Source organism: Littorina saxatilis, linkage group LG9, assembly GCF_037325665.1.
Source record: "Littorina saxatilis isolate snail1 linkage group LG9, US_GU_Lsax_2.0, whole genome shotgun sequence".
Lineage (NCBI taxonomy): Eukaryota > Metazoa > Mollusca > Gastropoda > Littorinimorpha > Littorinidae > Littorina > Littorina saxatilis.
The window spans coordinates 47,256,020-47,282,921 of NC_090253.1; the positions used below are offsets into that span (position 1 = coordinate 47,256,020).

Consider the following 26,902-nt stretch of genomic DNA (forward strand, 5'->3'; position numbering starts at 1 on the left):
CACAACTTGCATGTAAATTGTGCTGCTTGCTATCTTGTTGTCAAACATAGCCATACAGGCATACTAGTGTCTCAAACATTTGCTCAAAGAAATATAATAATTGGGAATAAAATCCACTTTACGGATGCTTTTTGTTCATCTTTTTAGTGCTTGCAATTACAGCACACTCAGTGTCATTTCTTTAACGTGCGTGCATGTTTGTGTGTGTGTTAGTGTGTGCGTGTGTGTGTGCGTGTATGTGTGTGTGTGTGCGTGTATGTGTGTGTGTGTGTGTGTGTGTGTGTGTGTGTGTGTGTGTGTGTGTGTATGTGTGTGTGTGTGTGCGTGCATGTGTGTGTGTGTGTGTGTGTGTGTGTGTGTGTGTGTGTGTGTGCGTAAGACCACTTTATGACTCTCAGCACAGTTTAAACTATAAAACCATCGTAACTACCTTATTTTTTTCATATGAATGATTACGCGGCTTGTCTGCGTATAGAAGAAAATATAAACATTATCCCGATATCAGAATAAAACAAACGGCTAAACAACAAAAAAACAACACAAACACAACAACAAACACAACAACACGCACAACAATACAAAGACAACTGAAACGCACACTTCCAAAGTTTACTGATAGAACTAGCAAGTATAAAATGTCCCAATTCATGAGAATGATACTGAGTCAAGAGATAACTAAAAGTTGCACTCTCTCTCTCTCTCTCTCTCTCTCTCTCTCTCTCTCTCTCTCTCTCTCTCTCTCTCTCTTTCACACACACACACACACACACACACACACACACACACACACACACACACACACACACACACACACACATAGTGTATAATTCACAATGCTGATTTAACCTAAAATGATAAACAGTATACACATAGGATTTACAACATGTCTCCAGATAATTTTATACCGTACACGCCCCTCTTCAAGGCTCATAGCACAGATCATGCAACAACAATATATATATTTTGAGTGCAACCGCATGCAAGATAATTGGAATCCAATGTGAAAATGGTAGAAAAATAGACTTCGAAAAGACATTTAATTACAACACTAGACAAGATAAAGATATTTATACAATGGTCAACATGTTAGAAAAACAATTTACACCGATCAACAACTGAGTGAGAGTCTTTCTTTCTTTATTTGGTGTTTTACGTCGTTTTCAACAACGAAGGTTATATCACGACGGGGGAAGGGGGGAGATGGGATAGAGCCACTTGTCAATTGTTTCTTGTTCACAAAAGCACTAATCAAAAATTTGCTCCAGGGGCTTGCAACGTAGTACAATATATTACCTTACTGGGAGAATGCAAGTTTCCAGTACAAAGGACTTAACATTTCTTACATACTGCTTGACTAAAATCTTTACAAAAATTGACTATATTCTATACAAGAAACACTTAAAAGGAGAAACAGAATCTGTTAGTCGCCTCTTACGACATGCTGGGGAGCTAGTTAAATTCTTTCTCGTCCCAACCATTATGCGACTCCCCCTAACCCGCGGGGGAAACTAAGTGAGAGTGAAAGGGGGGGGGGGGGAGGGAGAGATAGATAGAGAGATAGAGATAGAGAGAGAGGGAGAGAGAGATAGAGAGATAGAGATAGAGAGATAGAGAGAGAGAGAGAGAGAGAGAGAGAGAGAGAGAGAGAGAGAGAGAGAGAGAGCAGATTTGTCCTTTGCTGGGGGTATGCAATGCCTTGGCATTGCACTTCTACTTAATTTTTTTGGTTGTTTTGAACGCATGCACAGATCGTTTTTTCGAGTGTTTGTTTTTCCTCCTCTTCGGGTTTTCTTCTTCAAGTCATCAACTTCTGACTCGGAGGAGAACTTTGAAGAATCTTGGCTCAACATCAGCAGTATTGACAGCCCAGGAAGCTACAGTGACCTCGATGACCCCCACCAACCCCTGGCAAATCTATCATGGAGTTGTACGAGTCATCAACTTCTGACTCGGAGGAGAACTTTGAAGAATCTTGGCTCAACATCATCAGTCTTGACAGCCCAGGAAGCTACAGTGACCTCGATGACCCCCCACCAACCCCTGGCAAATCTATGTGGAGTTGTACGAGTCATCAACTTCTGACTCGGAGGAGAACTTTGAAGAATCTTGGCTCAACATCATCAGTCTTGACAGCCCAGGAAGCTACAGTGACCTCGATGACCCCCACCAACCCCTGGCAAATCTATCATGGAGTTGTACGAGTCATCAACTCTTGTCATCTTAACATGATAACCATCAAATAGAATTTTTTAAATGACAGACATTTCTTTTGTTGTTGCAGACTGCAATGAAAGGACTAAAAAGAGCAGTCCCTGAGGACAACATTCTGACGCAGCCTGAGAAGAAGAATCAGCAGGACCTTATTTATGGTCACCATCCTGACCATGAGCTGGGCTTTGACTCCCATTCTACTTTCCAAGGCAGTTCGTCAACACAGAGGGACAACCTACCACTACCTGGCAACCCAGGACTCTTCGCAGACAACACTTCACACCTTTCTAGCAAAGATGTCAACTTGCAACCAATGATTACGGCTGATTTCAGTTTCAGCCACTCTCAGGATTCTGACAGCAACAGCGTGGACTCAGATGAAGATCTGTTCAATTCTGTGGATGATCCTCTCTTCAGTTTCAACCCACCCACACTTGGTAAGAAGGAGAACTTTGAAGAATCTGGGCTCAACATCAGCAGTAATTTTGATTTTGACTACATCAGTCTTGACAGCCCAGGAAGCTACAGTGACCTCGATGACCCCCCACCAACCCTTGGCAAAGCTATCATGGAGTTGTACGAGTCATCAACTTCTGACTCGGAGGAGAACTTTGAAGAATCTTGGCTCAACATCATCAGTCTTGACAGCCCAGGAAGCTACAGTGACCTCGATGACCCTCCACCAACCCCTGGCAAAGCTATCATGGAGTTGTACGAGTCATCAACTTCTGACTCGGAGGAGAACTTTGAAGAATCTTGGCTCAACATCATCAGTCTTGACAGCCCAGGAAGCTACAGTGACCTCGATGACCCCCACCAACCCCTGGCAAATCTATCATGGAGTTGTACGAGTCATCAACTCTTGTCATCTTAACATGATAACCATCAAATAGAATTTTTTAAATGACAGGCATTTCTTTTGTTGTTGCAGCCTGCAATGAAAGGACTAAAAAGAGCAGTCCCTGAGGACAGCATTCTGACGCAGCCTGAGTCTGCTGAGAAGAAGAATCGGCAGGACCTTATTTATGGTCACCATCCTGACCATGAGCAGGGCTTTGACTCCCATTCTACTTTCCAAGGCAGTTCGTCAACACAGAGGGACAACCCCAACACTACCTGGCAGCCCAGGACTCTTTGCAGACAACACTTCACACCTTTCTAGCAAAGATGTCAACTTGCAACCAATGATTACGGCTGATTTCAGTTTCAGCCACTCTCAGGATTCTGACAGCAACAGCGTGGACTCAGATGAAGATCTGTTCAATTCTGTGGATGATCCTCTCTTCAGTTTCAACCCACCCACACTTGGTAAGGAGGAGAACTTTGAAGAATCTGGGCTCAACATCAGCAGTGATTTAGATTTTGACTACATCAGTCTTGACAGCCCAGGAAGCTACAGTGACCTCGATGACCCTCCACCAACCCTTGGCAAAGCTATCATGGAGTTGTATGAGTCATCAACTTCTGACTCGGAGGAGAACTTTGAAGAATCTTGGCTCAACATCAGTAGTCTTGACAGCCCAGGAAGCTACAGTGACCTCGATGACCCCCACCAACCCCTGGCAAATCTATCATGGAGTTGTACGAGTCATCAACTCTTGTCATCTTAACATGATAACCATCAAATAGAATTTTTTAAATGACAGGCATTTCTTTTGTTGTTGCAGCCTGCAATGAAAGGACTAAAAAGAGCAGTCCCTGAGGACAGCATTCTGACGCAGCCTGAGAAGAAGAATCGGCAGGACCTTATTTATGGTCACCATCCTGACCATGAGCTGGGCTTTGACTCCCATTCTACTTTCCAAGGCAGTTCGTCAACACAGAGGGACAACCTACCACTACCTGGCAACCCAGGACTCTTCACAGACAACATTTCACACCTTTCTAGCAAAGATGTCAACTTGCAACCAATGATTACGGCTGATTTCAGTTTCAGTCACTCTCAGGATTCTGACAGCAACAGCGTGGACTCAGATGAAGATCTGTTCAATTCTGTGGATGATCCTTTCTTCAGTTTCAACCCACCCACACTTGGTAAGGAGGAGAACTTTGAAGAATCTGGGCTCAACAACAGCAGTAATTTAGATTTTGACTACATCAGTTTTGACAGCCCAGGAAGCTACAGTGACCTCGATGACCCCCCACCAACCCTTGGCAAAGCTATCATGGAGTTGTACGAGTCATCAACTTCTGACTCGGAGGAGAACTTTGAAGAATCTTGGCTCAACATCATCAGTCGTGACAGCCCAGGAAGCTACAGTGACCTCGATGACCCTCCACCAACCCCTGGCAAATCTATCATGGAGTTGTACGAGTCATCAACTTCTGACTCGGAGGAGAACTTTGAAGAATCTTGGCTCAACATCAGTAGTCTTGACAGCCCAGGAAGCTACAGTGACCTCGATGACCCCCACCAACCCCTGGCAAATCTATCATGGAGTTGTACGAGTTATCAACTCTTGTCATCTTAACATGATAACCATCAAATAGAATTTTTTAAATGACAGACATCATCATCCCTCGATGACCCTCCACCAACCCTTGGCAAAGCTATCATGGAGTTGTATGAGTCATCAACTTCTGACTCGGAGGAGAACTTTGAAGAATCTTGGCTCAACATCAGTAGTCTTGACAGCCCAGGAAGCTACAGTGACCTCGATGACCCCCCACCAACCCCTGGCAAATCTATCATGGAGTTGTACGAGTCATCAACTTCTGACTCGGACAGTGATGATAATGAATCTTCATTTACTGCAAATTTCCCCAGTACTAGTGACTGTCAAGCCTCAGTAAATGACTGCTTCTGGCAAAACCCTTGATCCAGAGAAGAGAAAATCAGCTTCAGAGCTGACAGCTTTCGACTTTCTCGCTCGCAAAAACCTGGACAAGAATAGAGGCCGTCCGGCTTTCTTGAGTAATGAGAACAACAACGAAGATGATGTCAGTGATGAGGAAGCTGAAAAAAGCAGCAGTGATGAAGGTTATGTTGGAGATCAAGAACTCGATCTCGTTATCAGTGATGAAACTAATGACAATGATACCTTTATGATTGAGGCCGATGAAAGGGGCAGTGATGGAATATCCAGTGGAAATCTGAGCAATGAAGATGAATGCATGGGTGTTGCTATAAGCATGAACAGACATTCTGGCGACAGCAGTGATGAAGACGAAGACAGCAGTGATGAAGACGAAGACAGCAGTGATGAAGACGAAGACAACGATGTGTCTGTAGAGGAGTTGTGTATGCACCGTGGCAGGGTTCCTACAAAGGAAATGTGTCAGAAGCGGGAACAGCAACTAAACTCTCTCCGCGACTCGCTCACATCACCCAGCTACCTCACATGTCGCCACATGATCCAGGCTCCGCTCTGTTCCTGCTGTGGTTATCCCATGCCAGTCTCTCCCCTGGCTAGCCCTGCTAAACCCTTCTCCCATCCCTGTAACCTCCAGAGAAGGCTGTCGAAAAGGCGTCCTGTCATTACGCTATGGCTGGAGCTGATGACCACCTCTTATCACCAATGCCGGCAAGAAATGGAGGGAGAGCTGCAAGTTTCAGAAGAAGAGGAGATGGACATGATAGACTTTTATGCTGGAGTACAAGCTTTGTTTGTTTGTTTATTTGTTGCTTAACGTCCAGCCGACTACGCAGAGCCATATCAGGACGAGGAAGGGGGGGATGAAGGGGGCCACTTGTCAAGCGATTCCTGTTTACAAATGCACTAACCCATTACTTGTGTCCCAGCAGGCTTTAGTAAAACTAAATTAATACCTACTGGAAGATTACCAGTTTCCAGTATGTTAAAATAGGCTTAACCTATCTACTGCTGGACTTACATCAGAACACTAACAGATTAAACTATACATGAATCGCGAGACAAGCGGCAAGAGAAGAGATTTTTGGAAAAAATACAGGTGAATGAGCAAGAAGGCAGAAAAAAGAAAAGAATTCATGAAGAAAAAGAGAGCATGACAGGAAAGAGGAACCAAAAATCTACCTAACAGCAAACTAGAATGCTCCTGCGGTTCCAAAAACAGGAGGGGCCTTTAATTTCATAACCGCAGTGCCCCACTGCGGGAGAGTTCAAGCTGACGATGAAGATTCGTCATCAGACGACAATCCCATTGATGAGGATAGCAGTGATGAAGACATGATTCCAGTTCAGCCACAAGAGGATGAGAGGGAGAACAGCGTGTCCACTGATAGTGAATCTGACAGAAACCATTCCGATGATGACTCACCAAAGAGAGAGAGAGAGAGAGAGAGGAGGGGGGGGGGGGTGATATTTGATTGCCTGTCTTCATTTGTAGACTGTTTATTATCTTTTCTTTATTTGGTGTTTAACGTCGTTTTCAACCACGACGGTTGTATCGCGACGAGGAAAGGGGGGAGATGGGATAGAGCCACTTGTTAATTGTTTCTTGTTCACAAAAGCACTAATAAAAAAATTGCTCCAGGGGCTTGCAACGTAGTACAATATATGACCTTACTGGGAGAATGCAAGTTTCCAGTACAAAGGACTTAACATTTCTTACATACTGCTTGACTAAAATCTTTACAAACATTCACTATATTCTATACAAGAAACACTTAACAAGGGTAAAAGGAGAAACAGAATCCGTTAGTCTCCTCTTACGACATGCACCGGTTAAATTCTTCCCCCTAACCCGCGGGGGGTGCTCTGTTCTTGCTGTGGTTATCCCATGCCAGTCTCTCCCCTGGCTACCCCCGCTAAACCCTCCTCCCGTCCCTGTAACCTCCAGAGAAGGCTGTCGAAAAGGCGTCCTGTCATTACGCTATGGCTGGAGCTGATGACCACCTCTTATCACCAACGCCGGCAAGATTTGTTTGTTTGTTTGTTTGCTTAACGCCCAGCCGACCACGAAGGGCCATATCAGGGCGGTGCTGCTTTGACATATAACGTGCGCCACACACAAGACAGAAGTTACAGCACAGGCTTCATGTCTCACCCATGCAGTCACATTATTCTGACACCGAACCAACCAGTCCTAGCACTAACCCCATAATGCCAGACGCCAGGCGGAGCAGCCACTAGTTTGCCAATTTTAAAGTCTTAGGTATGACCCGGCCGGGGTTCGAACCCACGACCTCCCGATCACGGGGCGGACGCCTTACCACTAGGCCACCGAACGCCGGCAAGAGATGGAGGGAGAGCTGCAAGTTTCAGAAGAAGAGGAGATGGACATGATAGACTTTTATGCTGGAGTACAAGCTGACGATGAAGATTCGTCATTGGACGACAATCCCATTGATGAGGATAGCAGTGATGAAGACATGATTCCAGTTCAGCCACAAGAGGATGAGAGGGAGAACAGCGTGTCCACTGATAGTGAATCTGACAGAAACCATTCCGATGATGACTCACCAAAGAGAGAGAGAGAGAGAGAGAGAGAGAGAGAGAGAGAGAGGAGGGGGGGGGTGATATTTGATTGCCTGTCTTCATTTGTAGACTGTTTATTATCTTTTCTTTATTTGGTGTTTTACGTCGTTTTCAACCACGAAGGTTATATCGCGACGGGGGAAGGGGGAAGATGGGATAGAGCCACTTGTCAATTGTTTCTTGTTCACAAAAGCACTAATCAAAAATTTGCTCCAGGGGCTTGCAACGTAGTACAATATATGACCTTACTGGGAGAATGCAAGTTTCCAGTACAAAGGACTTAACATTTCTTACATACTGCTTGACTAAAATCTTTACAAACATTGACTATAGTCTATACAAGAAACACTTAACAAGGGTAAAAGGAGAAACAGAATCCGTTAGTCGCCTCTTACGACATGCTGGGGAGCATCGGGTAAATTCTTTCTCGTCCCATCCAATATGGGACTCCCCCTAACCCGCGGGGGGACTGTTTATTATCATTCAAGGCATTTCTTTTACACACTTACTGGCTTACCAGAAAGCCACTGCATGCTCATGCTAATATAGCATTACCTTTCATGAATCTTGAAATGTGACCCTCCACCACGGATTGAGTCGCATGTCACCTTTGCATGATTTTCATATTTGTACATTTTCCTAAAGAGTGTTTTATGCTCCATCCAGTGGTGAAAACCGTTTTAGAAAAGAGCGAAAACTGTTTGAGTTATAAGCCTGTGACTAAGGTGACCCTCACACTACCATACACTCTCCAGACTTATATCAAGCCTAGCGCAGAACCGCGCGAGGTGACATGCGACTCATTTCGTGGTGGAGGGTCACAAATTAACATCACTTGCAACCATTAATTACCACAGACACATAAGAAGCATACATTAAAATGCAATTTGTCTACAAGAACATTGCACAATGCCCAGGTACTGAGACAAATACGAACACATCTTATTAAAGATTACTTCCAGGGTTTTTTTCTGTTGTTTTTTTTCTTCTCTCTTTTCTCTGTTTGAGGCAACAGTACTTCTTATTAACACTAATGTTTTACTTTCAAATTTTCTGCATGTGAGGAATGAGTTATTTGAATGTAAAAAGTCACAAGTTGACGATTCTCTTGTCTTCATTCCTCTACACGTTCCACCCACCAACAAAGGATGGGGGAAAATCCCTCCAAAAACAAACAAAAAACAAAACATAATGTGAACAGCATCAAATAATACTGCTGTCCACAGCAGTCTCCGGGTAGCCTCTTGAGCTAAATTGTGTGTGTGTGTGTCTGAGTGTGTGTATATATGTGTGTGTGTGTGTGTGGATTTGGATGTGTGCATTTGTGTGTACACTAATGTGTACGCATGTGTGTTTTTAAAATGCAAACCACCTCCCTACAGTCGGCTGGAAAGTATAAAGAATCCAAAACCACTGAAAAAACACAACCCCCTTCTATTTTCTGTCCATTATGGCTCCAAGAAATACAACTACAATGCATTTGTATGGCCACAAAATGGAGTCTAAAACCAAATATAAAATCAGTCAAAAGACACAATCAAATCACAGAAATATTGCACCCAACTTGCTCAGTGCGACGCAGAGGGTCTCTCGGTCTTGTAGAGGAACAAAATATCTTCATCCGTGCCATGGGACTTGCGTGCCTTCTCAAACGATTCAAACTGGCAGCAGCACAAGCCTGCAAAAAGGGCAAGACAATGTGAATATTTGATCCACTAAGATGCATATAAAACATATGTAAAAATAGACGAAATCCAAAACTAACTCGGTCAGGTTTGAATGGGTTGTTAAAAGAGTAAATTATGTACCCTTGCTTTTACTGGGACAAACATTGGAGGGGTCAATCACTAGCAAAGGGTGTGTCTGAAACACTAGGACTGGAGCATGTGTGCATTTATTTGTCCGAGAAAAAGCAAGAGTACAGTGGAACCCACCTGTTAAGACCCCCCAATTTAAGACTCCCTCCTTTTTAAGACCTTGTTTTCTCAGACTTTCTGTTCTTAACTTCTGTAAAATTACCCCCATTTTAAGACTCCCTCCTCTTTAAGACCAAATTTTCTCAGATTTTTGAAGGTCTTAAAAGGGGGGTTCCACTGTATTGATCACTTTTCCACAACCCATACAAAACCCAACAGAGCTATTTCCAAGCATCGTCTAATGAGGGGGGGGGGGGGGGATTAGTTACACTGTGTTATGAATGGCGAGATGTTCTACATGGGAAGATAAGTACCTTCAACATAAAAAACAAGTCGCGTAAGGCGAAAATACAATATTTAGTCAAGTAGCTGTCGAACTCACAGAATGAAACTGAACGCAATGCAATTTTTCAGCAAGACCGTATACTCGTAGCATCGTCAGTCCACCGTTCAGGCAGTGAAATTGACAAGAAGAGCGGTTTAGTAGTTGCGCTGAGAAGGATAGCACGCTTTTCTATACCTCTCTTCGTTTTAACTTTCTGAGCGTGTTTTTAATCCAAACATATCATATCTATATGTTTTTGGAATCAGGAACCGACAAGGAATAAGATGAAAGTGTTTTTAAATTGATTTGGACAATTTAATTTTGATAATAATTTTTATATTTTTAATTTTCAGAGCTTGTTTTTAATTCAAATATAACATATTTATATGTTTTTGGAATCAGAAAATAATGGAGAATAAGATAAACGTAAATTTGGATCGTTTTATAATTTTTTATTTTTTTTTACAATTTTCAGATTTTTAATGACCAAAGTCATTAATTAATTTTTAAGCCATCACGCTGAAATGCAATACCGAAGTCCGGGCTTCGTCGAAGACTACTTGACCAAAATTTCAACCAATTTGGTTGAAAAATGAGAGCGTGACAGTGCCGCCTCAACTTTCACGAAAAGCCGGATATGACGTCATCAAAGACATTTATCGAAAAAAGGAGAAAAACGTTCGGGGATATCAATCCCAGGAACTCTCATGTAAAATTTCATAAAGATCGGCCCAGTAGTTTGGTCTGAATCGCTCTACACGCACGCACGCACGCACGCACGCACGCACGCACACACACACACACACACGCACATACACCACGACCCTCGTCTCGATTCCCCCCTCTACGTTAAAACATTTAGTCAAAACTCGACTAAATGTAAAAAGACTGATTAAGCTGAGATGTGTTTAATACGTACAGGGCAGGTTGCACACTGCCAGCTAATCTTAAATACACATGCACACAAATGTTGCTAATATCTATTTTTTTTACAGCCCATTTGTGGACACAGGTTTAACTTTTTTTAAATGTTGTCAATTAATGGAAGTTTTAGGAAGTCTTTACTCCTTAGAAAAGTTTGGTAGCTCTGCCAAAATGACTACAACATTTTCGGCAGTTTGAAATAAGTTCAAGCGTTGCACTGACTGCTGACGTCACACAACACCTCTGGAGCGGATTAGTTTTGCAATACAGGCAAATCCGGATAAGACGAAATTGAAGGGACCGAATTGTTATTGTGTCCTATCCGAAATTTCGACTTGGTCATAGTACCGTGAACTACGAAAAAAATCAAAGAGACCGCTTGAGTACCAGTCAAACAACTTGTGATAATGCATGTTTCAGCTACTAGGTACTGCCCTGCCTTTGATCTGGCCGCACACACAGATTTCCACTCTGTTAAACTCGGTCACTGACCCCCGTGCAGGAAGTGTTTCCTCTCTCAGATCAGTATGACAGGGGAACCACCTCTCATGGCAAAAACTGGGTCATTGACCCCTGGGAAGAAGGTCGTGTCTGTAAACAAGGCCACCCAGCTATCACAATGCCTTTGATCTGGCCGCACACACAGAGCACGAAGTGTTTCCTCTCTCAGATATGACAGGTTAATTTTCTTTTCCGTGACTCTGCCATGATTGTGGATGAACGCAAGACTGAACAAAGACTGAATGAGAGGCAACCCACAATTTGAATTCTTCTTCTTCGTATAGTAACCACGTGGTTCACCCGTGAACACACACAAACACACACTGTGAGTACCACTCGCCTCTCCTTACTCCTCGCCCCCTCCTAACTTCACTTCATACTTTATTGCGTGCCGACTGACCAGTCGGTGTGGCGTCCGTGTAGAGAAGAAGGGAATAAGGTTACACAATGCGCTAGTGTGAGACGCCAAGTTTCGTGTTTCGAGTTGCTGTAGTAAATATAGAGTAAACTTTGTCTTTGGGACTGACTTTCTGTTGTGTGCTACGTAAGAGAAATCCCATTTCGAGCTCAGGGTACTTTGTACACATAGATAAAGAGGGATAATTCCGGACCAGAATTTCTTTGTGTGCTAAGCGAATTTTTGACTTAACCGTTTGTGAGTTAGCTGGATTTGCCTGTATAATAAGCACAGCTGATGGGGTCCATGTCGACCAAAAGAGTGGGATTCCCTATAGGTGGAGTTCCTGTAGGTGGAGTTCCTGTAGGGGGATTACCAGGGTGTATACAGGGAATCACACAGGGTGGAGTTTTTCAATAAAACTTGCAAACCATACTCGAATTCCTAAAAAAGATTTTAAAAAAGATAGAAAAACATCAAACTCTACCGATGTCGCTGAGCATCACATGACTTTCAGCCATATCAGCGAAACGCTACAGGAACTACACCCTGTGGTATTCCCTGAAAACAGGGAATCCACCTTCAGGAACTCCACCTACAGGGAATCCCTCTCTTTTGGTCGACATAGACCCTATCAGCGTCATATGTATGCAAGTGTGCGTATTCATTTTCATGTGGCACAGATTGGATGCTTACGAACTATCATCCCAAACAATCAGTACCTTTCAACAATTATTTCACAGAACTCAGAGACTCTCAAGGAAATCTGTCATGATTTAAAGATATTTGGCTTATTATACCTTCTTGCAAAATTAACCTTCGCCGGTGGTCGTGGGTCCGTGTGGACCCAGAAGGGTGTTTAATTGCAAATATCTCTTAAACTAGTTGGAATCTTTTAATGAGCTTTTAAGAATGCCTCAGGCACCTATAAAGCTCTTTATGTCCTAACATTTCAGCGAGAAGTAATAAAAACAAGTCGCGTAAGGCAAAAATACAACATTTAGTCAAACTGTCGAACTCACAGAATGAAACTGAACGCAATGCAATTTTTCAGCAAGACGGTATACTCGTAGCATCGTCAGTCCACCGTATCGTGGCAAAGGCATTGAAATTGACAAGAAGAGCGGGTAGTAGTTGCGCTGAGAAGGATAGAACGCTTTTCTGTACCTCTCTTCGTTTTAACTTTCTGAGCGTGTTTTTAATCCAAACATATCATATCTATATGTTTTTGGAATCAGGAACCGACAAGAAATAAGATGAAAGTGTTTTTAAATTGATTTCAAAAATTTAATTTTCATAATTTTTATATTTTTAATTTTCAGAGCTTTTTTTTTATACCAGATATAACATATTTATATGTTTTTGGAATCAGAAAATGATGAAGAATAAGATGAACGTAAATTTGGATCGTTTTATAAAAAAAGCTATTCATTTTACAATTTTCAGATTTTTAACGACCAAAGTCATTAATTAATTTTTAAGCCACCAAGCTGAAATGCAATACCGAAGTCCGGCCTTTGTCGAAGATTGCTTGGCCAAAATTTCAATCAATTTGATTGAAAAATGAGGGTGTGACAGTGCCGCCTCAACTTTTACAAAAAGCCGGATATGACGTCATCAAAGGTATTTATCGAAAAACAGAAAAAAAACGTTTGGGGATATCGTTCCCAGGAACTCTCATGTCAAATTTCATAAAGATCGGTCAAGTAGTTTGGTCTGAATCACTCTACACACACACACACGCACAGACACACACACATATACACCACGACGATTCCCCCTCTATGTTAAAACATTTAGTCAAAACTTATTTAGACTACAAACATCGTGGGGCCGTGCGGACCCATGTTTCTCAAATAAGGAAATGAGAAGCATTGGTCCGCACGGCCCCACGATGACTTCCGTGTGCAGTCGATAACCCGGACGGGCGAAGGTTAAAGAAATTTAAGTAATTAACAGATTTGTGTTTACTCACTGTCAGATGTATTGGGGTTCTTGTAGAAAATGTGCTGCTTGGTTCTGTTGTACCCACACACCACGATGAAGTGACCTGTGACGAAAGCATTACAACAGATAAGTAAACATGAAGGTAAGATGCAAAAACAGTTTGGCATTTTTTCAAGGCCATTTGAAAGGCATCTGGAACACACACAGAAATTGTAAGAAGAACACACAATCAATTTTACTTTCTCAGGAATATCTTGGTTCCAAGAATTCTCCAGCCTAAAATACATGAACAAAAAAATCACATAAAGACACACAAAGAGACATTTTTCTTTCTTTCTTTCTCCATCATATCATGTCTTGCCACACACATGCCAAATTTCCTTGTATTGATGAGGACAATAAAACTTCTTGTATCTTGTAGCTTGTATCTATCTTGTATCATCCACAGCAAGGAAAGAACAAATCTCTGCGTGCATGTGGATGCGTGGGTGTATGATGTGTCAGCTTTTATACAACAAAATGAACAATCTGATTGAGTCCACTTGTACATAAAAATGTCCAACAGCGTCGGGCTATGCGCTTTGAGAGGCTGAGGCTGAGCCAGCCAGCGGCACGGCTGATGAAAATACACACGAGCGCAAACCAAGACTGCCAGCATGGTAACAAATGTTTGTTTTAAAAAGAGATTTAAAAAAAAAAGCTGTATATGCCCGCGTGTTATGTGTATTATTTGTGTGTGTGTGTGTTTGCTTGTGTGTGTGTGCGTGTGGGCAGCAATGCTAATGTTAGCATAATTGTTGGTCAGCTCTATGTATATTTCCCGAAACTAAAGAAACCTGCATAATCGATATTTTGGTCTTGTTGGCTTGAATTTGCTCCTTTTTTTGTGCTGTTAACTGTCAGTGTTTTTTGTTTAATGTTGCCCCCCCCCCCCCCCCCCCCCCCCCAATTTTTGACCTAGCTACCCCCTTTTCTTCCCCATCCCTCCGTTTAAGACGTCTTCCCTTTTGGGACTCTACTTTTTCTGACTTTCTGTCCGTAGCCTCTATTAATTTACATCCATTCTCAGATTTCCTCCTTTTTTGAAACCTAATTTTGTCAAATTTGTCAAGATCTTCAACGAGCGGAGGTCCACTGTACCAGTACAAGGGTATGTATATGCGTGTCTGTATGCGTCAGCACACAAGCAAATATGTGAGTCTGCATGGGAAAACCAGGCTAAATAGGAACATTTTGACTTTTGACTTTTTGAAATGATATGAAACTGACTTTGACACATGTTTTACAAAAAACAGAATTGATCTAACTGTATTAGTTTTTTCACAGTACTGTTTTGAAATACACAGGTGAAATCCTTTTGGGATGATGAAGGTGGATGATCAATAACGCGATTTAGCAGTAAATCTGAAGATTGATAATTTTATCCCTTCTGACCTATTTCCATTGTAGCCGAAAATAGCTCGCTGCGTCTTTAGCCGGGTTTTCCCAATCAGGCTCACATATGTCATGTTTTCTCACCTTGGTAACCTGAGTGCCCGATGTCCATGCACCACAAGCAGCATCTTCCCATCTGTGACAATAAGCAGTGGTGATAATCATTTGCAAAGACAAATAGATGGAAATCAATAGTAAATCATACAAATGTCATCAGCTGTTTCATCCAAGCAATAGATCAATGGGATCCTGTATTGTTTTACTTCTATTTATACCTTTCTAAACACATATATATATACACACATACACACACATACACACACACATGCACGCATACACTGTGACACACACGCACACACACACACACGCACAGACACACACACTCAGCACACTCACACACACACACACACACGCACACACACACACACGCACAGACACACACACTCAGCACACTCACACACACACACACACGCACAGACACACACACTCAGCACTCACACACACACACGCACAGACACACACACTCAGCACACTCACACACACACACACGCACAAATACAGACATGCTGAATGACAAAGCTTCACTGACATGCACACAGAGAGTATTCAACTGGTAATACAGTGGAACCCCCCGATTAAGACCCTTGACTTTTCACATTTTCGGTTCACAACATCAGTCAATTTACCTCCATTTTAAAACTCCCTTCTTTTTAAAACCTAGTTTTCTCAAATTTGTTGGTCTTAAAAGGGGGGTTAACACTAGCTGTATTGCCTTCCATGGATGGTAACTGATTTCATTATAAACAGACTGATAACAAACATAATTATGTACAAAAACACAGGCCAAGTTTTCTTTGACATTAGCAGCGTACAGACGGGCGCAGTGGCGTGGTGGTAAGACGTCGGCCTCCTAATCAAGAGGTCATGAGTTTGAATCCCGGTTGCTGCCGCCTGGTGGGTTAAGAGTGGAGATTTTTTTTATCTCCCAGGTCAACTTATGTGCAGACCTGCTAGTGACTTAACCCCCTTCGTGTGTACACGCAAGCACAAGACCAAGTGCGCACGGAAAAGATCCTGTAATCCATGTCAGAGTTCGGTGGGTTATAGAAACACGAAAATACCTAGCATGCCTCCCCCGATATCGGCGTATGCTGCCTGAATGGCGGGGTAAAAACGGTCATACACGTAAAAATCTACTCGTGCTAAAAACTTTAGTGAACGTGGGAGTCTAAGCCCATGAACAAAGAAGAAGTAGAAGTAGCGTATAGATACCATACCTATTACAATCTGTGCACTTACATTAGGGGGACACCACATGCACTCCAAGTAACGCCAGTCAATTAACACCACCGCTAAGCACCCTGTACTCAAATGGTTGACCACCTCTTCCAGTGCCACAGAACTGAAAATAAACATGTACACTTTGAGTATCTGAACCTGACAAGGTACCAGATCACACGTGTTGAAGACATTTCTAGTGCTAAAGTTACATTCTATTTTTATTTTAAAATAAATCCAAAAACAAAGGGACTTCCAACGTTTCAAAATTCAGAATCAAAACACAAGAAAGGAAAGTCGCATTCGCTTGGGACTTTCCCAACAAGCGTCCGAAACATTTGATCAAGCTAAGTTCTCGTTACTCGTTGTTTGTCTGTGCACTTTAAAGACCGTTGGGTCGATATATTTGTTAATGTATTGTTTTGTCAATAACAAACGTTCTAACAACCTACCTTTCTTGTTTTTTGATTCTATTTTTATTTTAGAAAACCTTCACTCAATGAATTGTTGATACAGAAAACACCAAAATGAAAGTCACATACACAGACTCACAAACATATGTTGTTGGGTTTTTTTCCAAGGTAAATTTAACTGCATATTCATGAGCCTGTGTGCCTCACAAACCTTTAGTTTTCCCATTCTTCTATTTCCTCCATAATGTGTTCACATCACTGCCGCTATTTGCTCATCAATCAAGGATGGCCAAATCATCCACCCGGTCGCCAGGGGCGAGTAAAAATCCGCCTGGCTAGTAGAAACTGCCTGGCAACTTGCCCGGCTGGCCAATGAAAATTCTGGTCAAATGCGACCCTTTTGATTGTACTTTAGAGTTTTAAAGCCATATAAACACTGCAGGTCAACTTTGGTATGTACCGGGCCAGCAACATTTCTGCCGGGCTAGTGACTTTCTTTGAGTTACTCGCCCGGCTGGCTGGTTAAAATTGTGAGATTTGGCCATCGCTGTCAATCATGCACATGAGACTGTGCCAAAAGGTGACGTTTTCATGTCAGTATGTCCCAAATGACATCACCAGTACATTTTTCATTCTATCTAATCTGTTTTCGTTCTATTTTTTCTAATAACATGCGTTAACAATTGATTGCCAACTGGAATGGAAGAGCACAAAAAGTGTAACTTGATATGTAGTTTCTCTAGAGGGAAAAACATCTTCCACTTTCATGTCAGTGTGTCCCATGCAACATACATTTGCCAAACAGCTATGTGCAAGTAGATTATTTGTTAGTGGTATAGAAAATACTGATCAACAATTAAAGTCAGTTTTCACATTCATTTTCTACCTATTTCTTATTTGTTTATTCTGTTGGCAATGGTGAAATGTCAGCAATCGTGTGTCATTCGGGACAGTAGACATGACACCTGACCTTTTGGCACAGTCTCACATGCATTACCGTTGTTCCACCTGCACGCCCTGTGTGGCAGCCTCCTCAAACAGTTTGTTGACCCGCTTCTCATCTCTGGTGAAACCTGAGTAGAATGACTGCAATGCACACACCAACAAAATAATACACTTTAAACGCTATTTTTATTTTCATTGTATTAAAAAAGGGGGAGGGGGCGTGGAAAACAAGTCGCGTAAGGCGAAAATACAACATTTAGTCAAGTAGCTGTCGAACTCACAGAATGAAACTGAACGCAATGCAAGTTTTCAGCAAGACCGTATACTCGTAGCATCGTCAGTCCACCGCTCATGGCGAAGGCAGTGAAATTGACAAGAAGAGCGGGGTAGTAGTTGCGCTGAGAAGGATAGCACGCTTTTCTGTACCTCTCTTCGTTTTAACTTTCCGAGCGTGTTTTTAATCCAAACATATCATATCTATATGTTTTTGGAATCAGGAACCGACAAGGAATAAGATGAAAGTGTTTTTAAATTGATTTGGAAAAAAAAATTGATAATAATTTTTATATTTTTAATTTTCAGAGCTTGTTTTTAATCCAAATATAACATATGTATATGTTTTTGGAATCAGGAAATGATGTAGAATAAGATGAACATAAATTTGGATCGTTTTATATAAAAAAATAAATTATTACAATTTTCAGATTTTTAATGACCAAAGTCATTAATTGATTTTTAAGCCACCAAGCTGAAATGCAATACCGAAGTCCAGCCTTCGTCAAAGATTGCTTTACAAATATTTCAATCAATTTGATTGAAAAATGAGGGTGTGACAGTGCCGCCTCAACTTTTACAAAAAGCCGGATATGACGTCATCAAAAGTATTTATCGAAAAAATGAAAAAAAAAGTCCGGGGATATCATTCCCAGGAACTCTCATGTCAAATTTCATAAAGATCGGTTCAGTAGTTTGGTCTGAATCACTCTACACACACACACACACAGACACACACATACACCACGACCCTCGTCTCGATTCCCCCTCTATGTTGAAACATTTAGTGAAAACTTGACTAAATGTAAAAAAGCATCTGGGGATATCATACCTAGGAACTCTCACGTAAAATTTCTTAAAGATCGGTCCAGTAGTTTACTCTGAATCGCTCTACACACAGCCACGCACAGACAGACAGACAGACACACACACACACACACATACACCACATCTCGATTCCCCCTCTATGTTAAAACATTTAGTCAAAACTTGACTAAATGTATTAAGAAAGAAAATGACAGGATTTTATTTTTATTTTTATTTTATTTTGTGTTGCCAGCACACTGACTTTTATTTTAAATCTGTAAGCAAAAATACAGAACACAGATGTTTTTTCGTCCATTTTTCTGCTCTACCAACAAACACCATACTGTTCCAATACTAGTCCCGATTCAGGTTTAAAGTAGCTATCGTTCCATAACAAAACAAGGAGGATAAGTTATTAATGAAGTGGAATAGCACGAGAGTGTGCTGTTCCTACCTTTGATGCGTGCTCAGCATTAGCGCCCAATGTTATTGTGCACAGTCGGTGAGGTATAGCATTGCGAGCCGCGATGCAGGCAAGGTCGATCGTCCATACACTGTCACATGAGACAGAACACAAAGTTAATGTAGCACAACAATCACCTTTGGAGGCAAAGCTATTCAAACAGGATTGAGATTTTAGAGCTAATTTCTTAGTCCTACAAAAACTCCTATGGGTAAGCAACGATTCTCAAGAGCATACAACTCAATGATGGCACTAGTATTTTTTCAAACTGGTACGCAAACTTTTATGATGCAAACAGTCCAGAAAAAAACCGGGAGGCTGGTCATTGGAACCAGCAAGAGTCCAACTCAGAGTACTGGTTTTGTTCTTTTAACAGCGAAAAAAAACCCGGTAGTTCTAAAATCAACCGGTAGGTCATACCGGCAGCCAATTTTGTAACAGTATTTTCTCATTTCAACCGGTAAAATACCGGTAAACGCCAATACTGCAACTACAAGAAGACAGCAGCAGCCAGACCTCATAGAACTCCACAATTGACAAGTGTCCACCCATAGTGACTGACGTACAAGAAACATCGAGCTACTATAAATAGCCCACGCTCAAGCCTTTAAAGTTCAAGGACGGCAGGCAACTCTGCAGATAATCTGCTGTGAAGGGTGACTTGGTGGGTTCACTGTCAAGTTAATTTCAACACTGAAAATAAAACAATGGTAAACTAAAGTAAAATGAGAAATCACAGATGAACACACATTTTGTTGCAGACACACACAAATTAACATGCGATTAACTACACACACGCACAACTATACACATGCACATACACAGGCACTTAAACAACACAAGCTTACACACACAGCCAGACATTCACACACACACACACATAAACACATGCACGCACGCACACACACATGCTTATTCGCAAACATCACTGAAACTGCTAGCTTGCCTATATTCTATAAAATACTTTTCCCTGAGCTAAGTGTTAGATTGTGACACATGAAACCTCTGATAAGAAAGAAAGAAAGACAGAAAGAAAGAAAAAAAGAAAGAAAAGAAAGAACGGAATCACTTGTTATCACAAACACAACCGCAACCATAACAACAACACAAAGCAAAGAAGATTGAAATGACAATACCTCTCCCCGCATTGCTGAGCGTCAAGATCCTTGGTGTAAACCTCTTTCGACGGAATGTCATAATGCCTGCAACATTCCGAACAATTTACATGACAACCTGTCTGAAATCATTCCACAAAGGCTCTAAAAAGGCAGCTGGCAGATGCTCGCTTTATGTTATATATATATGAAGTCTTATATCGCGCGCGTATCTCCAGACTCGGACTCAAGGCGCAGGGGTCTATTTATGCCGTGTGAGATGGAATTATTTACACAATACATCACGCATTCACATCGACCAGCAGATCGCAGCCATTTCGGCGCATATCCTACTTTTCACGGCCTATTATTCCAAGTCACACGGGTATTTTGGTGGACATTTTTTATCTATGCCTATACAATTTTGCCAGAAAAGACCCTTTTGTCAATCGTGGGATCTTTAACGTGCACACCCCAATGTAGTGTACACGAAGGGACCTCGGTTTTTCGTCTCATCCGAAAGACTAGCACTTGAACTCACCACCTAGGTTAGGAAAGGGGGGAGAAAATTGCTAACGCCCTGACCCAGGGTCGAACTCGCAACCGAGCGCAAGTGCGTTACCACTCGGCCACCCAGTCTTTTGACTTTGCGCCACCCTTTAACTCATTGTCTCCCAGGTACGGATATAGCCGTACCCACTCATATGGCTCTATCTGACCGGGTACGGATATATCCGCTCAGACTGTTAGCTTCAGTCGCTTCCTGTAACGTCAATCTAACACCTGCATTTCAGCGTGTTGATACACAGTTACTCCACAGTTACTATAATTTTGAGTGACCTGCTGCAGCTGCCTGGTCTCGGTTTAAACAAACTTGGTCAACATAGGTGGGGTAGAAAGTGTTAAAGTTCACACCAACCTTCTTCTCTGTCAAGTAAACACTATGCAGCCATGAGAAATTTGAACATTCACTTTCACATTAAAAAGTTGACACAATATTTTCAAGGCTGGCTGCACTCAATTATAACAAGAATAAACGCACATTCATTTATAAAATCATTAATGAAAAAAACAATTGAAAAAAAACCCAAAAACAAACAAGCAGCTGAAGTAAAAAAAAAAAAAATCTAAAAACAAATCAATAATTCGGATGTGCATGCATGCATACACACACACACACACACACACACACACACAGCATGCATGACTCTCACTGTAGGACCATGGAGACACAGGCCAGACCACAGTCCCAGGAATAACACTGCCTCACATGGGGAACTTCAATCACTTTTCTGTCATCACCCGGAGGAACTGAAACATTGTTCAATCCCATCAAATCAAATCAAATCAATCACATTAACTTTGTCATCTCAAATAGGAGAAATTACAGTGGTGATTTGCATAGAATGACAAACACAACGCTACGACATTATAAGCATTTTAAATACATACTAACATTTGAAACAATAATTGAACAAATGTCTCGCTGGTTAGTGGTTACTGCATACAAACAGTCTCTCAATCACTGTTAAGATGTTAAACACTAAATCACATTTTAAAAAAAGGGCATATTATTACAACTCTAGATCATTTTCACATGTACTATCATCATGATCATTTTTACATGCACTATCATCATAACCTTCACTGTGCTTCGTGGGTCGTCAATGACCAAGAGCCTCACAAAATCATCTTTATCTCTGAAACTATTTGGAGTTGTTGATTGAGACTTCATGTAATCTCAAGTCACGACCATACGACCATCCCATTGCCCAACTTTTGAAAGATTTTCTTTGTAAACAAACAAATAAACGATGACGTAATTCGAACAACACAGTCCGGATCATGTGGGTCGTGGACGACCCATATGAAATCACATTTATAAGGAATTGTACGTTGTTTATCCTTGGCCTTATTCGGATGGCGTGGGTCGTGTACGACCCATACTCTGCAAAGAGGAGGCAAAATTTGTATCCCTATTCGGATGGCGTGGGTCATGTACGACCCATACTTTTTACGATGGAAAGTATAGGTCGTACACGACCCACATCATCAAGACTGTAGTCCAAAGTGTGATCCTGTGAAGGATAAATCGTAAGATGTTTACAGGCCCACTCCGCCTCTTGAAAACTGTGAGTTTGCCGCACTGTCCCAGATCAGACCAAGCTTCTACATGAGATAAGACCATCCCTCCACTTAGTCACATACCAAAAATCAACACCATGACTGCTTGCTGTTGGGAGTTGGAATCTTTTGATGAATTAATCTCCACACAAAAAGGCACCAGTGCGTTTTGCGAAATTATTCTTGAAAATACCACTTTGCACAGAGACATCTCCGGCTGTCCATTTTAGGTATGTGACAAAGTGGAGGAATGGTCTTAGGCCAAAAAAAAAATTTGTCTGTTTCTGGTCACCCGACCGACCCTAAATTTCGGCGCCGACCCTAAACTTTTTTTTTCCAAACTCAACATTTTTTTTGGTGTTTTTTTGGTGGTAAAGGACAGGGTGAGAAAATGAACAACAAAAACGTGTGAAAACGAAAGTCCGCTGACGATTTGTAAATGTGTTGAGTGTCTTGTCTCTATGTATAGTGAATCCAGTCTCTTTGCGCGATTTTTAAAGTTAGTTTTATTGGTCTACATTTGGGGTAAACAAAAAAATAAAAATAAAAAATCCCCACCTACCGACCCTATTTTTTTTAGCCATGTTACCAGAAACAGACAAAAAAAATTTTTTTTGTGCCTTATCACATGTAAAAGCCCGGCCGGATCTGAGTCAGTAAGGCAAACTGTTTTCACAAGGCGGAGTGGGCCTTTAAACCATACTTATCACAAAACTATGATTGGTGATAGCATTATTTTATCTAGACTGCTTTTATCCTGTCAGTGTCAACACAGAAGGTAATACAGGTGATGGTAGCGCTGACTTCAAGTGATCACAAAGGGTGATAAACAATATTATTTTACATATTTAATTTGCAGAGAAGCAGAGGCAATCTTTTACCCTGACTTTAACTGTAGATATGTGTTATTGGGCCTAAAAAAAAAATAGGTGTGGTTACGGTAACCCGACCTACCCTATTTTTAGGGGCCGATCCTATAACTTTTTATTACATTTGTCAAAACAAAAACAAAAAACAAAACAAAAACAGTGCAAAAAACGCAATGAAAGCGAAAGCGCCCGAGTCGCACACTTATTTCCCTGTCAAGTAGGTTTAATTTGTACACATTAGAAAAAAAAGTTAAAAAAAAAAAAAAAGTGATTGCCTACCTACCTACCCAGGGCCTCACATCCACGTCAGACATCGGACATATGAGGATATTTTTTCCAAATGTCCTATACATTTTTCATGCAGGAGGACAAATGTCCTATTGTTTTTGTCACAAAGTGGTCAATGTCCGATTATTCTATCATTTGATCCGGACATCGTCAGTACTTCTTAATTTACAGTAGTTTGAATGCTATGTTATCGATGTATTGCGAAGCGATGTGTAGCAGACGAAATTAGACACTTTGTGCCTCTAGTACCAAAGAGTTTCCAAGGCTCGCAACTCGGAATGCTCGAAGCCAGTTGAGAGTTGCCTCCCTTCGCGCTTTCCCCGAAAATAACAAACATGCCGCCTAAACGAAAACCGTGATCCCAGAAAAGGGACAGAAGAAATTACACTTCAAGTCCCTTCCCTCATCATCTGTCAGTAGCACGGAAACTGAGCTTCCTCCAGCCCCAGAGCAGTTAGAGCCCGATCGCCCAGGTGAGAATGTCGATCGCGATAGTCAAACATCGGAGCCGAAGAAAGACACTACCCCCTCCCTCACCCCCACGCGTAACTTCGTCTCAGTCAAGCTGGGCGACATCATTCCCGTGGATGTCGCATGACCCAGAGAGGAAACTTATGTTTTGCACCTCATGTCAGCACACAGGGAAGTCCAACACTTTTACCGTTCGGCTGTTCCAACTTTCGCAAATCGGCCCTTGCCGATCATCAAGAAACCAAAGACCATGCTGTTAGTGTGCATGTGCCATCTCTCCAGAGAGACAAGGAGATAGTTGAAACCCGACAGCTGACAAAACAAGAAAAGGGGGCAGCTGTGGCAGTCAAAGCTGCTCACTTTTTGCCAAGAAAAGTATTTTTGTTCTTTTACCCTCGTGCCAAGAAACTAGTCAAGTTTAATCATATTTACGTTTTGTTACGGGAAAAAAATGTCCTATTGATTTGTTTTTGTTCAGGACAAATGTCCTATCACTTTTACATTGGCCAGGACATTTGTCCTATGCTACCTCTCATGGATGTGAGGCCCTGACTACCCTATTTTTTTTGGCTATGTTACCGTAACCACACCTATTTTTTTTTTTGGCCTTAGCTATGCTGTCTGGCACATACATTTTGTTCTACAAAAAGTAAGATGATAAACAAAATGCAAGCTTTTTGAAAACACAAACAGAAGTCTGTGATTTGATTTGCTAACACATATTGCCCCATTGGCACATACAATCTGGAAGTGACCCATGAGAATTCCCTTCATGCAGAGAATCAAACTGAATGCAACAGTAATAGTGCAAACCTACCACTGGCCTTTGCCGTGCAGAATAAAATGTTTTTATTATCTGCCTTAATCAGTTAATGTCTCCATGGTATCCACACACACACACACACACACACACACACTTTGGTAATATAATAGGTTGTGTGACATATTAAAAGCTTAGGTGGGGCCTGCAGATGGCACCTGTATCTGTTTGCTTCTTTGGTCACAACAGTTTCAGATTGAGAATTCCTCCAGACAATCTAGCAGTCTTAATCTTCTTCAATATCCTCAGAAAAAATCCTACACAGGGCAACTTACAACTACTTGACGTTGGACAATAATCCCATCAGAATTGTGGTTGAGGGGTCAAGAATCCATTGTCATTTTCTTCCAGGGTGAACCTACTGATAGCTATGGAAGCACGTGTACACACACACACACACACACACACACACACACACACACACACACACACACACAAACTTTGCACGTCAATAGTTTACAACAGTTTCCCTTGACTAGATAGCTTCATTGGAACAGTAACAGCCCACAAAGCGTCCAGCACGGCTGCAGGCCAAACAAAGAGAACAGGTGTCAGGTGGGGCTTCACTTGTGACACTTTCGGTGCGACTCTTTTACCCAAACAAGAACATTTTAGCAGCTGAATGCCTTTCGTGGCTCTTACCTGGCCTCATTGCCATTGCCATATTGACAAGAAAGTGCAGGAATCATTCTCTGGCCAGAGCTAGACGTGAAAATCACGATCAAGACTCCGAAAGTAGCCAGCAGCCAGACTCCATTGTAGCAAGGGGGATGACTCCAGATAAACATCAAAAAGTCGATAGGGTTGCGTTTCCTCCTTCCGCCTTTCTGTACAATAAATCAATACATAAACAATTGGTGCATTAAAATACGACCCGAAATCGTGACAGAGGTCTTTTTTGCGTCTATTACGAGAGCGGGTTTTGTTGATAAATAAAAAGAAGCAGGTTTCACCGACAAAAAAAGCATCGGACGGACAACGGCAAAAGGGGAACAACTGAGCAGTTTTACCAATCATAATATACAAGTTACTTCCCCTGCACCATGGGTCTGCCGGTGTGACGTTTTCATCTTTTGCCGTGTTGATATTTCGCTTCTCGGCCTCGTTGATCTGGTATAAACTCTACACTGAACAAAAAAACCACCCTTCGATAGTACCGATGACCGACCTTGTGTACCTTACATTCATGGGGCCAAATTTGTCCAACCAATTTGTTTTATTTAACTTAGACATTTGATTCATCCTAAAATGTTTTCCTTCTTACGCAAGGGACGTAACCACTCGGCAGTACACGTTTTCGAAGAATTCGATTTTGGGGTTGAAATCTATTAAATTTTACCACCAATTTTCTTCACATGCAAGAAACTGACATGCTTTTCGTCCATAAATAATTTCACTTCTTAATTTTACCAGGAAACAACATTTCAGTCTTGAGTATAATTATGTCGAGGGGGAAATAATTATGTACACAGGCGAAAGATGAAATCGTGACACCGGCAATGATTCGTTGATGGAAATGAAGGAGAGAATTTATGATTGAAAATTCGTAATGAATGTTCTGCTCACCACAAGCAAAATGGTATTGTCATTCTCTATTCTATGTTTTGACAAGCTGTACATTGTTCATGTAGGCAGTTGACAACAAACACAATTGTGTGCGTTCTTGCACTTTTTTCTTCTGATTTTCTGAAAGTAGGCTGCATTGATATACACAATTATAGACTGAGAGAGTGCCACAGTGAGAGCGCTAGAGTGACCGCTAGACCGGAGTGAGAATGGTGCTGCCAGACCGGTGCCAGAGTGGCGTGGTGGTGACAGAATGAGAGAGCATCAGTGAGAGAGCATCCTTGAGAATGGTGGTGCCAGAGTGAGCGTGGTGGTGACAGAGTGAGAGAGCATCAGTGAGAGAGCATCAGTGAGAATGGTGGTGCCAGACTGTGTGAGAGGCCGAGAGTGAGGATGCCAGACCGGTGCTAGAGTGAGAGTAGTCAGTGGTGAAATAG

The 26,902-nt window shown here is 41.8% G+C and overlaps 2 protein-coding genes across 2 annotated transcripts; one reads left to right on the forward strand and one right to left on the reverse strand.

The window, feature by feature from the left end:
* Positions 1-1,584: 1,584 nt before the first annotated feature.
* LOC138976283 (protein GUCD1-like) lies at positions 1,585-25,666 on the reverse strand. Its single transcript, XM_070349127.1, has 9 exons — positions 25,542-25,666; positions 21,542-21,638; positions 20,370-20,435; positions 19,225-19,324; positions 17,743-17,831; positions 16,354-16,456; positions 15,139-15,190; positions 13,649-13,723; positions 1,585-9,288 (listed from the first exon to the last, which is right to left on the reverse strand). The coding sequence occupies exons 1-9, from the start codon at positions 25,561-25,563 to the stop codon at positions 9,179-9,181; spliced, it is 714 nt and encodes a 237-aa protein (XP_070205228.1). The 5' UTR covers positions 25,564-25,666; the 3' UTR covers positions 1,585-9,178.
* Positions 3,396-6,363, forward strand: LOC138977229 (dentin sialophosphoprotein-like). The gene is made up of 5 exons (XM_070350135.1): positions 3,396-3,773; positions 3,879-4,634; positions 4,719-4,938; positions 5,036-5,805; positions 6,274-6,363. The coding sequence occupies exons 1-5, from the start codon at positions 3,396-3,398 to the stop codon at positions 6,361-6,363; spliced, it is 2,214 nt and encodes a 737-aa protein (XP_070206236.1).
* Positions 25,667-26,902: the final 1,236 nt, after the last annotated feature.